General features: G+C 35.6%; 1 protein-coding gene across 20 annotated transcripts in view; it reads left to right on the top strand.

Annotated features, from left to right (window-relative positions):
- The window catches only part of NCOR1 (nuclear receptor corepressor 1), a 149,551-nt gene that overhangs the window by 53,912 nt on the left and 80,944 nt on the right, over window positions 1-14,695 (top strand). For 13 of the 20 annotated variants that reach the window (XM_077892503.1, XM_077892510.1, XM_077892497.1 and 10 more), the window contains exons 6-10: window positions 5,435-5,548; window positions 10,795-10,851; window positions 11,381-11,433; window positions 11,771-11,797; window positions 13,875-13,941. In XM_077892503.1, the coding sequence (XP_077748629.1) occupies window positions 5,435-5,548; window positions 10,795-10,851; window positions 11,381-11,433; window positions 11,771-11,797; window positions 13,875-13,941 (318 nt within the window). The remainder of the gene's footprint in view (window positions 1-5,434; window positions 5,549-10,794; window positions 10,852-11,380; window positions 11,434-11,770; window positions 11,798-13,874; window positions 13,942-14,695) is intronic. The other 7 variants (XM_077892500.1, XM_077892494.1, XM_077892509.1 and 4 more) reach the window with 1 other exon arrangement.

The following is a 14,695-nucleotide window of genomic DNA, read 5'->3' as shown; positions in this document are numbered from 1 at the left end:
GGGAGGGAGGGAGGCAGAGACACAGGCAGAGGGAGAAGCAGGCTCCATGTAAGGAGCCGAGGTGGTACTCGATCCCGGGTTTCCAGGATCAGGCCCTGGGCTGAAGGTGGTGCTAAACCGCTGAGCCACCCGGGCTGCCCTCTTTTTATAACTTTATAACATTAATTTCTTCAGCCTTTTTTCCCCCCTTTTTTTCTTCTCTCCATGTACTAGTTTTAGTAAGTTTTAATTTGCAATACTTATTATTATCCATTATGGTTTCTTTTTTGACCCCTGTATTAATTAAAAGTGTTTTCAAGTTTTTAGGTATATAATTTTTTTCTTGATTACTTTTGGCTATTTGATTTCTAATTTTATTGTGGCCAGAGTGTGGTCTTTAGTACTCAGTCTTTTGAAATTTTTGGTACTTGAATTTTGGCTTCATATTGATGGTAGAAGGCCACTTCCCTTTGTGGCCTTAGATTATGCTTTTTTTTTTTTTTTTTTTTAAGATTTATTTATTCATGAGAGACACAGAAAGAGAGGCAGAGACACAGGCAGAGGGAGAAGTAGGCTCCCTGTAGGGAGCCCGATGTAGGACTCAAGCCCAGGACCCAGGGATCATGACCTGAGCCAAAGGCAGATAGATGCTCAACCACGGAGCCACCCAGGCGCCCCTTATGATCAGTTTTTATAAAAATACTTTGGTCATACTTGAGAAGAATGTAAATTCTGTACTTAAAATTTATGTCTTATCTCATTTTTTTTTGTAACTTCTCATATTACCACTATGATTTGGGATTTGTCCCTAGTAGTTCTGAGTTTTTAAAAAATTGAGATAAAATTGACAAATATACAGCATTATAAAAATATACAACATAATGTTTTTTCAGGTACACAAAGTAATGATTTGTTATTGGTATTATTGCAAAATGCTCACCACACTAAGTGGAGTTAACATCTGTCACCGTACATAGTTAAAAGAATTTGTTTCCTTGTGATGAGACCTTTTAAAATCTACTCTTCGCAACTCTCGTATACGCAGTACAATATTATTGACTATAGTTGCCATACTATGCATTATATTCCTGTGGCTTTTTAATTTTATAATTGGAAGTTTTTACCTTATGATTCTCTTTACCCAATTACCCCCACCTCCACCCCCTGTCCAGTCTCTGGCAACCACCAATCTGTTCTGTGAGCTTGGTTTTCTTTTAGATCGTACCTATAAGTGAGATTATACAGTATTTGCCTTTCTCTGACTTATTTCACGTAGTATAAGTGAAATGCTTCAGAGTTTATCAGTGTTGTTACAAATGATAAGATTTCATTTTTTTAAATGGCTGAATAATGTTCTGTGTGTACACAACTACATTTTCATTTTTTAATTTTTTGATGTACCACCATACTGTTTTCCATAGTAGCTGCATCAACTTACATTCCCATCAACAGTGCACAAGGATTTTCTTTTTTCTACATTCTCACCAACACTTGTTATCTCTGTCTTTTTGACGCTAGCCATACTGACAGGTGTGAGGCAATACCTCATCGCGATTTTGATTTGCAATTCCTTGATGATTGGTGACATTGAGCATCTTTTCATATACCTGCTGGCCATCTGGATGTCTTCTTTGGAAAAATGTCTATTCAGATCCTCTTCCCATTTTTTTAATCAGGTTTTTTGCTGTTGGGTTGTGTGAGTTCTTTGTATATTTTGAGTACTCACCCCTTACAAGATAGATGATTTGCAGATATTTTCTTCCAGTTGTCAGTTTTTATCCTCTGTATTTTTAGGCTCTTGTTTTAGTTGTATGCATGTTTATAGTTGTTATTTTCCTGACCAGTGAAAACTTTTATTATAAAGTAATGACATTCTATCTTTTGTAATGCTTTTTACCATAAAATCTGTTCTGCCTGATACTGATGTAATTAGATTGGCATTCTTTTGGTTGCTATTGGTTAGTTTATCTTTTTTCTTCCCTTAACTTTCTTTCCTCCATTTTTCCTTTTTTTGAGGCAGAGGGCAGAGGGAGAAAGAGAATCCCAAGCAGGCTCCACAACCAATGCAGAGTCCAATGTGAACTTGATCTCACAACCCTGAGATCATGACCTGAGCTGAAATCAAGAGTCGGATACTTAGCCGGCTAAATCACCCAGGCACCCCAAAATGTTGGGATTTTTTTTTTTTTTTTTTTAAGTAGGCTGCACTGCACACCCAGCTTGGAGCCCAGTGAGGGGCTTGAACTCACAACCTTGAGATCAAGACCTGAGCTGAAATCAAGAGTCAGATGTTTGTCCAACTAAGCCACTTGGGGCCCCTCCTTTCTCTTTACTTTCTGTGCTTTGGTATTTAAGGTATATCTCTTATATAGGTATATTGCTGAGGTTCTTTTTTTTTTAAGATTTATTTATTTATTTATGATAGACATAGAAAGAGAGGCAGAGACACAGGAGGAGGAAGATGCAGGCTCCATACCGGGAGCCCGATGTGGGACTCGATCCCCGGACTCCAGGATCACGCCCTGGGCCAAAGGCAGGTGCTAAACCGCTGAGCCACCCAGGGATCCCTGAGTTTTGCTTTTTATGCAATTTGACAACCTGTCTTTCTGCAGATAATTTAGTTCTTTAACCTGATTATGATGATTGGTTATATTTCTATTACTTTTTTCTATTTTATACTGTTTATCCTGTCTTTTTTTGCTGAATTTGGTATTCTTGTTTGTTTTTTCCAGTCCTTACCTTGGATTGATTATTTGTTTTACTACATTTTCTTCTACTTTCTATTTTATTGTTTTTGTTTATTGTGGCTCCCTCTCAGATTTATCAGCCTATGTAACTTTAAGCCAAAAACTAATTAGTATCTTAACCATCTTCTTGAGAAGTATGAGGACACAGAACTTCTCAATTTCTCTTTTCTCTCAAAACTTTTCTGCTCCTTTTGTCATATTTTTAGTTCTTGTTTTATTTTAGTGCCAAACACATTATTTAGGTTTATCCACAAATTTGTCATTCGTATTTGCTCATCATTCCTTAGTGCAACACAGATCTTCCATTTGGGGGTACATGTTTCTGCTTGAGGAACGTCCTTTGGAATTTCCTATAGCAGGGATCCGGTCATTTGCGAATTCAGTATTTGTTTGGTGGTTGTGACTTAAATGTCTTGTATTTGTGTCTGCTTATTGAAAGGTATTTTGTTATGTGGTTCTTTTGTCTCAGCACACTGTCTTCTGGCTTCTACTGTTAAGACATCAACCCTTAGTCTAATTTTTATTCTTTTGTGGATAGTCTGAATTTTCTATCTGGCTAACTTCAGTATCTTTGTGTGCTGTTGTTTTCAGTATGATGTATTAGGGATGGGTTTTTGTTTTTAAATCTGTCTGGCTTAAGATTCATTGGGCTTCTTGAATGTATTAGAGTCTTTAATCAGTTCTGGAAAATTCTAACCTATTTTTTTTTTTTTTAAAGCAAAATCCTTTTCTATAGTTTCTTTGTTATCTTCTGAAATTCCTGTTAGATGTAACATCTTACACTCTTGTCTTTGTCTCTTCATGGATTTTTTCTTTCCCAGTTGTTGCTGCTTTGGGCTCCATTGTTGGCAGTTTCTTCATTTCTGTTTTTCAGTTTACATTTCTCTTTTCAGTTACATCTAATCTGTCAAATATATCTTCAATTACAATTATGTTTTTATTGCTTTAATGTTTATTAGGCTAATTTTAAAAATCTCATCATGTAAAGAATATTACCTTGATTTTTTTTTAAACCTTTTTTTTTTAATTTTTATTTATTTATTTATTTATGATAGTCACAGAGAGAGAGAGAGAGAGAGAGAGAGAGAGAGGCAGAGACACAGGCAGAGGGAGAAGCAGGCTCCATGCACCAGGAGCCCGATGTGGGATTCGATCCTGGGTCTCCAGGATCGCGCCCTGGGCCAAAGGCAGGCGCCAAGCCGCTGTGCCACCAGGGATCCCTACCTTGATTTTAAAAAAAGCTCAGCCATCGTTTATTTATTGAATCATATTAAATTTATAATAACATGCCTGACAATTCTTTTAAATCTCCATGTCTGATTCTGCTGAGTTAGTTAGATCTGGTCTTTCTTCTTTCTTTACTTTTTTCACTCATGAAATAGCAGTAATATTGCTGATAACATAACTAAATTATGTGATGGTTGTATGAGTTGTGATAATGAATGTATTGTATAGTATGTGGCATATAGTAAATGCTCAGTAATGTGTAACCCATTATAATTAAAAATAACAAAATATGCTGTATGACCATTATGAGATGTACAGGAGCTACAAATTTTGTTGCGGAATATAAAGGGCAGCTTGAGCAAATAAGGAAATATACCATAGATGCATAGAAACACAGTATAAATAATTTTAATAATGTGAACACAATTGACATATAATTGCATATGTTTTATACAATTTTAATAAAAATTCCACCTAGTTCTTCAAATTTGCAAAATTATTGTAAAGTTATGTAAAAGAACAAATAAGTAAAGAAAATGTGTATCTTTTGTTTTTGTTTTTAGTCTTTCTGTTAAAATGATTTTGTCTGATACTTAGAATAAAGTATGATTTTTGGAAGCTTGTTTGTTCCTTTTTCTATACCTACTAAGCAAGGATCCTAAAAGAAGGCCCTCTGAGCAAAGGAAAGAAAGGGAATGATTGAAGAACTCAGTCCCATAGAAATGACTTCACAACTCCAAATACCTGTCCTTTGCTTATACAGTTGCAGCCTGCAAAAGTACTTTGAGTTCCAAGGTGGAGGTGGTCCTTGAAGTTTCTTTCTGGAGGAATTTTATCCTTAGGTTGGCTCTACTTTACATATGAGTGGTTTATATACTTGTTCAGGATTATAGTAAGACCTAGAAAGGATCCTAGGATCCCACTACTTGTAAAGGTTGACCCTAAGTCTCAAACCCAGGCAGAGTAATGCAGATAGCTAGCATTCTCTTTTGTAATTGTACACAAAGTTGTAGTTTTGCCAGTGCCTCTTGAGTGCAAAATATAAAAGTTGGCTGGAGGGCTGAACATAGTGCTGTTCTGAGTTGAAGATTAGTCTGTAAACGCTGTGCTACCATGTTTTCCCTACCAAACATTAGTGCATACTGTGTCTATAACATATAAAAGTGTTTTTCCTGTGCAACAAAAGGTCATTGTTATGAACGTCTATGGGGTAACCTTGATATTTTTAGCTTCTCTTATTATTTTGCTTTTAAATTTGTCAGAATTAAAATGTAAAAGGATTTCTCCATCTAATGATTGTTATTTAGTTCTTAATCAAAATAAATCTGATTGGATTTGTTGGAACTCTTGATCCATTAGACCCTAGTAGATCAGAAGATTACCCCATAGAATTACTCAGTAGCGTGTGTTATCTCTGGCAATTAATTACCGGGAGGGGTGACTGCATCCGTTGCCTGACTCTTTCTTTCTGGGTCTCTTAGCAACAGCTTGAAGAAGAAGCAGCTAAACCTCCTGAGCCTGAGAAGCCTGTGTCCCCTCCTCCCGTGGAACAGAAACACCGCAGTATTGTCCAAATTATTTATGATGAGAATCGGGTAAGCTCATGCCATTTCTTACTGCACAGGCCTTTAAAAGCACTTGGCTATACCTTTTTAAATGATCAGTGTGTTCTGTGGTAATGTTAATTGTATTAATTAATTATGCAATGTTAATTGTCATAATTTTTAATATTCTTAAACTTTGAAGCTTGATTATTTTTCCTTAGAGATTGAAGAGAAGTTGATAAGTGTATCTTAAATTAGTATTTTATTTATATATTGCATAAATATTACTTAATGAGAATGTAATTTTATCAATTGAGTCTCCTATTATATAAAATTGGCAAGCAAATTTGCAAGCATATAATACAAAACAAGCCATTCTGTAGTTTTTCACTTTATAAAGGACATTTGATACCGAATACTGATACCATCCTATTAGAGATGGGTCATCCGATGTAGAAATGACTTGCATTGTTAGCTTTAGGATTGATAGCTGGGCTGTAGTTTGAATCTTAGTTATAAAGTGTGAGGCCATTGACATTTAGGTAGGCTTTGCTTTTTATCTTTATTAAAAAATTTCTTCTTTAATACTCATAATTAAAACTGTTCATCGATTTAGGAAAGCTGGGTCTCAATTCTATGAATAATTTTGTGATGTTGAAGTTAGTTTTTGACTGGAATCTAGCCCAGAAGTAGCAGTTAAAGGGAAATGGATTTCATCTTAATTTAAACTTTCTAACAGAGCTGCTTAACACTGGGCTTCTAGAAGTTTCCAGTCTAAAAATCTGCTTTAAGTATTGTGGGAGAGAAAAGGCCTGTTAGCTAAAGGTGATCATAAGGTAGGAGTTGAGATTGTTGTTTTAATTGGTTTTCTTTGTAGTGAGTAGAGTCATCAGGATCCGTATATCTTTCACAGGCAGCCTATAACTTTATAATAGCTTAGTTCCTAAAGGAAATTAGCTTTAAGAAAAGCAATTGTGAATTAATTACATATATGTCTATAGAATAATCTTAGATATACATGTATGTGTGATATTGAATAGGTAACTTAAAGTCATCAGATATATGATAATGGTAAGTGTCACAGGCAGGTAAAAATGTGGGCAGGTAATATTATTTTCTTGGCTGAGTTCAAAATTAGTCCAAATTATGAATGGACATAGCAGTCTCCTTGAAGATCTGTTTGAAGATCTATCCAATGAGAATGAACCGTACACGTAAAGCTAGTGATGAGGACGGCCTCGTGGCTTGCCTGGAGGGGCAGTGACTGTGGTCAAGCAGGAATGTGGCCCAAGGTTGACAGGTACTCCCTTGTTTCAGGAAAGCTAGAAACATGAGGGTTTGTGTGGAATCACCTGCTCTAGAGAAAAAAATACTACTATAGAACAATAAAACACTTTTGTGGGCTCATGGGTTTCATGGCCAGTTTAGGACCTCAGAGATACAGTAAACAGGGATTAGAGCTAACAGTGGAAAAGAATCTTGTGAAGTAAAATGTTAACTTCTTAGCATGAGTCGGTTTTCAAAGAAATTGAATTTATAATATTTATTAATGGATTGAATTTCTTAATTAGCCTTCTCATTGCTGTGGTTGCCTGACTAGGATGTGAGGACTGAAAACTGTTGAACAAGATCTGATGGGGTTTATTTATGTTAAGTTTTTGTAGATACATGTGTTCATTAATTAGCGTAGTGAACGTTTCTTGATGCCCAACCACAAAACTCAGAGCTGCTTTCAGGGCACCTGGGTGGTTCAGTTGGTGTAGCGTCTGCTTTCAGCTCAGTTCATGATCCCAGGGTCCTGGGATCGAGCCCTGCGTGAGGCTCCCTGCTCGGTGGGGAGTCTGCTTCTCCCTCTCCCTCTGCCACTCCCCTTGATTTTGCTCTGTTTTTTCAAATAAATAAATAAGTAAAATCTTAAAAAAAATATAGAAGCTTCTTTCCACTTTAGTATATGTATATTCAGTTTTGTGGTGCATTCTCTGAAGAATAGAACAACAACCACACTTGAAATCTGTCTTAGTATTAGACTTACAATAAAGATTATTTTTAACTCTCAGTAACACGTAAATCATCTTTTTACACATCTCTTTTTGCTTGTGCTGCTACTGGTCATCTGCAGTGTTACAGAGCTCTGGCAGAGGTTCCTGGAGGGGAAGCCCTGACTGAGAGCACAGCTAGGCTGGAGCATAGGCTCTCACTACTGCCTCACCGTGCTGCCTTCTGTAAGGCTTTCACAGCCTTTTAAGCTTTTTTTTTTTTAATGAATGACCTTATCTGTTTCGACACCAGAGGAAAAGAGAGATGGGCGAGGACAAGAGGACATTTCTCTCTTGTTCCTTATTTGGCAAAGCAGTCTATACTGTTGGGAATTAAGCCAAATGTGACCTATCTTGTATTAGGCATCTTTTGTTTCTTTAGAAAATTAGGGGGAGGAAGAAAGCTACCCAAAAGTGACTTAATTTTAAAGTTAGCTTCCTGAGAGAAAAATGGTCTGGCATGATATTTAAACTTTACACTGAGATTCACTTAGTCTCTAAACAGACTCTTCTCCTGGACTATTTTTAACAGTTCACTTTGCTGTTATCCTTCCCCATTGTAGTTTCCAAAAATATTTATAAATGTTCTAATTTCAGAATTCTAATACATATGGAAGAGGAGGTGCTTGGAGTATGGTTTTCAAAGCTCTCGTTTATATTTTGATTGCAGGACTTGCAAGTTAAAGTGACAACAGAAGAAAGAAAGGGATTGACAATAGAAAGTATACTTAGTGCCAGCAACCACCCATCACCTAGGCTGATGTCCTGGGCAATCTCTCTCTCCCCTTCTTTGCCACGCTGTAGATATAGGAAGTCAGTGAAGAACACCAGTCCTGCCTCCTCAATAGTGGTCTCTCCAGTTGCTTCTCTCTTCCTCTTTTGGCAATAGCTTACATGAGCCTTTATCACTCCCATAAATAGTGAATGTCCTTCATATTTGAGTCCCCCTTATGTAATTCTCCAAATAAAAAACCTTTTGATTATTTCCCACTTTGGATGGAATAGCCCAAACGTTTATTGGAGCTTACTGCCTCCCTGGCCATGCCCAGTACTCCTTAATTAAGGCTATCCTACTGAAATAGGTTTGACTGTTCCCCTGAAGTCGCTAGTACTTTTATCCTCGGATGTTCCCCTTGCCTTCAGGCATTCCAGTGTCTTGTCTTGTCTTGTCTTGTCTTGTCTTGTCTTGTCTTGTCTTGTCTGTTGAGTGTGCTTATATTTCAGGACCCTGGTCACGTAATATTTCCTCTATGAAGCTTTTCAAGGCCCTCTTTCCTCCTACTTACCATTATTTTCTTAGTGTCTAGTAAGTGCCTGGCCCGCAGGACATAGCAGTATGTTTGGGGAATTAAGTACTTCTGTCTTTAGACTTAGAATAAAAATTATAATATGGAAATGTGAGGGTTATAAATTAAAATTTTTGTCTGCCAAATTTGATAGGTTAATGTGTTCTTAGCAGTTCTGAAGTTAAATGTTTAATAAAAGTTTGCAAAACTTAAATCGTGGGATCTGCAAACATCTCAAATACCAGCTTTCAGAATTAGCTCTGAAAAGGTAAGCGCCTTTACGAATTAGGATACTAGTAAGTATTTGCCATAATATAATTTTACTCCCTTGTCTCTCAGTGTTATTTCTGTATAGTTCCACTTAGCCTGCCTGTTCTTATTATAGACTCTAGTACAGAGGGCCTTGAGAAAGCAAATTTAAGGGGCACCTGGCTGGCTCAGTTGGTAGAATGTGCAGGTCTTGATTTTAGGATTGTGAGTTCCAGCCCCATGTTGTGCATAGAGATTACTAAAAATAAATAAACTAAAAAAAAAAAAGGAAAGCAAATTTAAAAACTGGTGAGTGTTGGGTCTGGAGAAAGTTAGTTGCAGGTGCTAGATATTTCCAAATTTATTATCTATGGTGTTCTTTGTGTGTTATTTTAATATATGCCTGAAGCTAATAAATTTGAATTTTGTGATCATTACACTTTGATTTCTTGAGTTAGTTTGACAGTTACTTCGAACAGTTGTTTATTCTCAACTGGAGACCTTTTTGATTGTTGCAACTTGGAGGAGGGATGGAGTGCTACTGGCATCTAGTGGGATACTGCTAAATATCGTATGGTGCATAGAATAGTCCCTAGAACACAAATCTGGCCCAAAGTGGTGCCAGGGTTTGTCAACCTTTATCAAACCTTTAAACTATCTATAAGAATAGAATCTGCTATGTAAATGTAATGGATTTTTATAGTTCTATGTTTGATTTTTTTGCTGTGTTTATTTCTCATCTTAATAACCTTTTTAGTTTCTTGGAGTTTGGAAAGTGCTTTATTTTATGCTTCCTCCACTTTTTTTTTTCACATAACATATACTAAATAAATTTGACGAATTGATTTTGATTGATAAATGAGATGAAAAGGAGAATAGTTGTTTTAAGGGAACATCTTTCTTTACACTCTGGGAATGCTGATTAATATCCATTCCCATTTGCATGTCACATCGGAAGCCCTGGAGAGCTTCCCAGCAGCAAATGCATGGAGGTGGGTGGCTACTGTGTGGCAGACGGGGAGCCATTGTTACTAATGGGAATGTGTTGGGAGGAAGAGGGACTTGAGAATCACTGACACATTTGGTAGTCCTGTCATTCTAGTTTAAACATCTTTAGCATCGAATTTGTTAGCACATTGTTGATCTGTTAGATAGCACATTGGTCTAGATTAATTTACTTTGGAAAATGGGCTGTAAAAAATATTTAATTCAGGATTTATTACTGAACACCTGAGTAATTCAAACTAGTTATTCCTCTGTTCAGTTATTACCAAAGTTTTCTTGTAACTAGAATATAAGTTCATTATATACGCTTTTCTTCCAAGAGATCAGTTCGGCTTACAATAGTAAAGATGGGTGACTTTATGGTATTTTAGGTTTTAAAATTTTTGTTAAAGACGTTATGAGTTTGAAGTGTTGAGGGATTCATTTCTAACAGTGGATCTGTGTTCCCTCTCCCTAGAATCTTGATATCTGTTTGCTGTTAAGAACTTCACAATTCTTTAGGTATTACTTTCAGTACAAATGTGAAACTTGACTTAATTTGGTGAGGAAGCTATGAACACAAAAAAGAGCATTTCAGCCTATCATGTGAAAAGAGTATTTGGAAATAAGGAAAGTTCAACTATAGAGTAGTTTTTAGGTAAATATTATTAAATTGGCAGTGGTTTTGCCCTTAGGTAATATAATTTTTAATTGTACAATATAATAATGTCTTTATCTGTAGAAAAAAGCAGAAGAAGCTCATAAAATATTTGAAGGTCTTGGCCCAAAAGTTGAACTGGTAAGTAAGAAATTTCCTTTTCTATGCCTAGTGTTTTTTTGTAGTCATTTTTCTTGGGATAAGGTGGAATACAAACTATCTACTTTGGAATGAGATCGGGCAGTACATTTGTGGTAAACTTTAAAATAGTGGTACACAAACCTGGTTACCTTTGCAGAAGTATTGTCCTGAGCATGTTTTTGCCTGAGCAGGACATTTAATCACACAAGATAAAAGCAGGAAGAAGAACAGAAATAGAAGGCTCTTTGGGCCATATGTTCTTCCTTGCCTCTGAAATTAAAAATCTGTGAATAAATGTAATTTCTTACGGGATATAGTGAATTTATAAATGTTTTTGCAAGAGAGGCATTAATAGGATATGGGGTAAAGAGAATTATTCAGAGAACTTGGAAGTCTGGAGGTTTTGGTAGGGGCAGGCAGGTATTGTGAAGATCTACAAGTACTAGGTTTACATTAAAATATAAACTGTTTCTTTGTATTTTTATAAACATGTACAACATTTTATGTAAATATTTGATTTATTTTATAGCCACTCTATAACCAGCCATCGGATACCAAGGTGTATCATGAGAACATCAAGACGTAAGTATTTATCCTCTTTGGAGTTCTTCAGTTAAAGACCATATATTCTATAAAGAAATCGTTTTTATGTTATCTGCTGACATATTACTATAATATAGTGTAGGTGTGTTTTAGATTTGTGTAATTTGCTGTCGTTTTACTATATGTTATCTTCCTCTGGCTTCTTGGGGGTTGGGGTAACAGCTTTGAGTTTCCGAGGTCAAAAAAATGAAATAAATGATTGCATAAAACTAGCTGGTTTTATGATCTGCTAGTAAAAAAAAAGGTGAATACTTAACATTGAAATGGCTTACCTTGAGGCTTGAATTTTTTGCCTCCTGTTTTGTCTTTTTTTCAGTGGAGTACCTGCAAGGCGCATGATGAAGTAAGATAATGAAGCTTTTTCATTTAAGACTAGTGATGACACCGTCCCCCACCAAGCCACATCTGCCATTGCAAAGTAGAAGTGCCACGGATCATTTTATCATTATTCAAAATCCTATTCTAGGGAAATCCCTTCCATGACTCTTGCTAATGACGGTATTTGTAGACCCTTCTGCCATTTAATGTCCTGGTGCCTTGGAAGCGCTCAGTCACCTCACGTGGGTGAGGAGACTGCTCCAGAATGTAGTTTGCTTAGCCTTGCTCATCCTAGATACCAGGCCTTTATGGATGCAGATTTTGGAATAAGAAAATAAGTGAAAAGAAAATCTAATTTCTTGATCTGATTGAAGTAAGAGAGGAAGCTAGATAGGTATCTCTCTCTCTCTTTTTTTTTTTTAATTATCATACTTTAAGAGAATTTAGGTGAATTATTCTTAGTTTGTAACAAAAATGTGATATTTCTACTTTGTATTATTAAGAATAATCAGAACTTTTTAATTATCTACTAGTACAGTTACTATTGAGCACATTGCTATTTATATATCATATTTTTTTTCTTTTAAAAAATTTCTTACTGAAAATATGTGCAATAGCTGACTACTTTGCAGAATTGGTGGCAAATATAATTTGCATGGTAGTATGCATGAATAAAATTGAAATTTGAATAATTTTAACTTTTGTTAAATAAGTGGTTTATAATAAAAAGAATTCTATAATATAGGATTTTTGTGTGAGATGCTACTATGGTCTTGACAACCCTTAGAAGTAGGTTTAGGCAAAACTCATAAAATATACCTTGTTTTGGAACTGTTTAGCTGTTTTAGCATTTTTTGAAAAGAGAATAGCAGATAAAATCTAGTTGGCTACTTTTAATGACTTTTTTCCCCCCCATAAAGCTTCAGTTATGTTTGTGTTCTGTCTTTCCCCCTTAATATTAGCTGGAGAGCAGCTCGGTCTGATTTATTTCATGCTGTCTACAGTGCCCTACTACAGTGCTTAGCACACTGTCGTGGGATGGGTTACTGACTTCTTAAGTCCTAGGAGACATTTTAAATTATATTTATTGATTATCATTTGCTTTTGAGTAGCACATAATTAAAATTAGAGCAAACTGAATACATGATAACGCTTCCACTGTCCGTCACCTTGTGAAATAACCATTTACTCAGCTGCATGCATCCATATGAATCGTGTAGTAGCTCTTTTCTCATCACCGTCATTTGCTTTGTATGAAATAGCAAATATACCTTTTAATAATTCTTTTCATGTCTTGGCTACTTTTCCATATAGCCAGCTCCTGACTGTCCATGCTAATTTGAGTGGAGCCAGTGTCACTGTTAGTCCTGAGTGGCAGATAATCCAAAAAATTACTTCTACTTGCCTTGGCTTTGTATTTATATTTGAATAATCAGCTTGAAATCCTTTCTGGAAGTAGGTGGGGTATAAATATTTATATTTGAACCTGCATGTCATTGTTTTTGAAGGTCATAATGCTTCAAATTTAAAAAGTGTAACTGTTTCATTAAGATATAAGAGAAGTCTTCTGTCTTGTCACATTACCCTCCATGACTTCTTAGAGTGGTTTGTGTCATTTCTGTGCCTGAAGAAAATCTGCCGTGTAAAGCACAAGTCCCCTCTCTCTGTGTTGGTAAACATTCTCATAGAAGGGAGGTCAGCACCATGCCTGAGGGAGGGAGGTAACTTTAAAAGCCTTTCCTTTTCTTCTACCTCCCCTCCTCCAAGAGCGCACAGAGTTGCTTATATCATCAGAGTTCTTAACAAGAATCAGTGACTGTGTACTTATAACTTGAAAATACTTGCCTTATACTTGGATGTAATAATTGAAAACGAACTATTTGTATAAAATCTTTCTGTAGAGTGGGGGGCATTTTAGTCAGTTCTAATTATTGCAAAAGTCTTATTTTGCAGGGTGAAAAAATTAAAATTAACTTTGATTACATCAGATATTCCTAAGTGATCTTTGCTTGTTTTTCAGTGTCTCTGAAAAAAAAAAAAGTGAATGCATTATTAAATCGTGCTTTTTCTTAATGTCATACAACCATATTTTTCTCTTCTAGAAACCAGGTGATGAGGAAAAAACTCATTTTATTTTTTAAAAGAAGAAATCATGCAAGAAAACAAAGGGTGAGGTCCTATCCTTTAACTGAAATTTGTGCAACTGTCCCATTCATGCTCATGTAGGCGTTCACTTTCCCTCTATTATGGAGAATCGTTCTTGATTATATTTAAGAAAGGTGCTGATTTAGAAAGTAACTATAGATGACTTAAATATAAATCTAATTCTAGCAGCAGTTGACATTTAATATCATTATCAGATTAATTTCTTTGGCCATCTGTGTATAGCATTTTCATCTAGCCAGAATAAAGAAAATGGTGAGTAGTTAAAAAAGAATATGAAAGAGAAATAGGACGATCTACATTTAGTCTCTTAAACCCTCAAACAAATGTGGGTAAGTTACAGTCATGCTGAGTAGACATTACTGTTCTTTCTTATTAGGAACTGGGTCAGCTAAAGTTCAGCTTTTTGAAATTCAGATACTTTTTCATATTTATTTTATGACTTACAGTCCAGAAGTTTTGTGGTTATAATGTTCATGGAAATTAAGTTACAGGAAATATAATACCAGTATACTTCTTTTCATAATATGTTCATACTAAATTTAGACAAACTGTTGATTCATTTAAATTCAGTTGCTTACCAAATAAATGATGTTCTTTAATTCACATCAAAAGTGAGCCATGTACCTTTTATTTAATGACATGACCGTTTAATGAATTGTAAAGCTCAAGAGTCAGCAGCTTTTACCTGATATGTAACTTCTAATGTAATTTGCAGCCTGGTTTTTCAGATACTATCTTTAAATTACTGAGTTTTGTT

This window comes from Canis aureus, chromosome 3 (genome assembly GCF_053574225.1).
Source record: "Canis aureus isolate CA01 chromosome 3, VMU_Caureus_v.1.0, whole genome shotgun sequence".
NCBI classification, from domain to species: Eukaryota; Metazoa; Chordata; class Mammalia; order Carnivora; family Canidae; genus Canis; species Canis aureus.
Note: the sequence above shows the minus strand (reverse complement) of the source record. Positions and strands in the feature narration are given on the sequence as shown.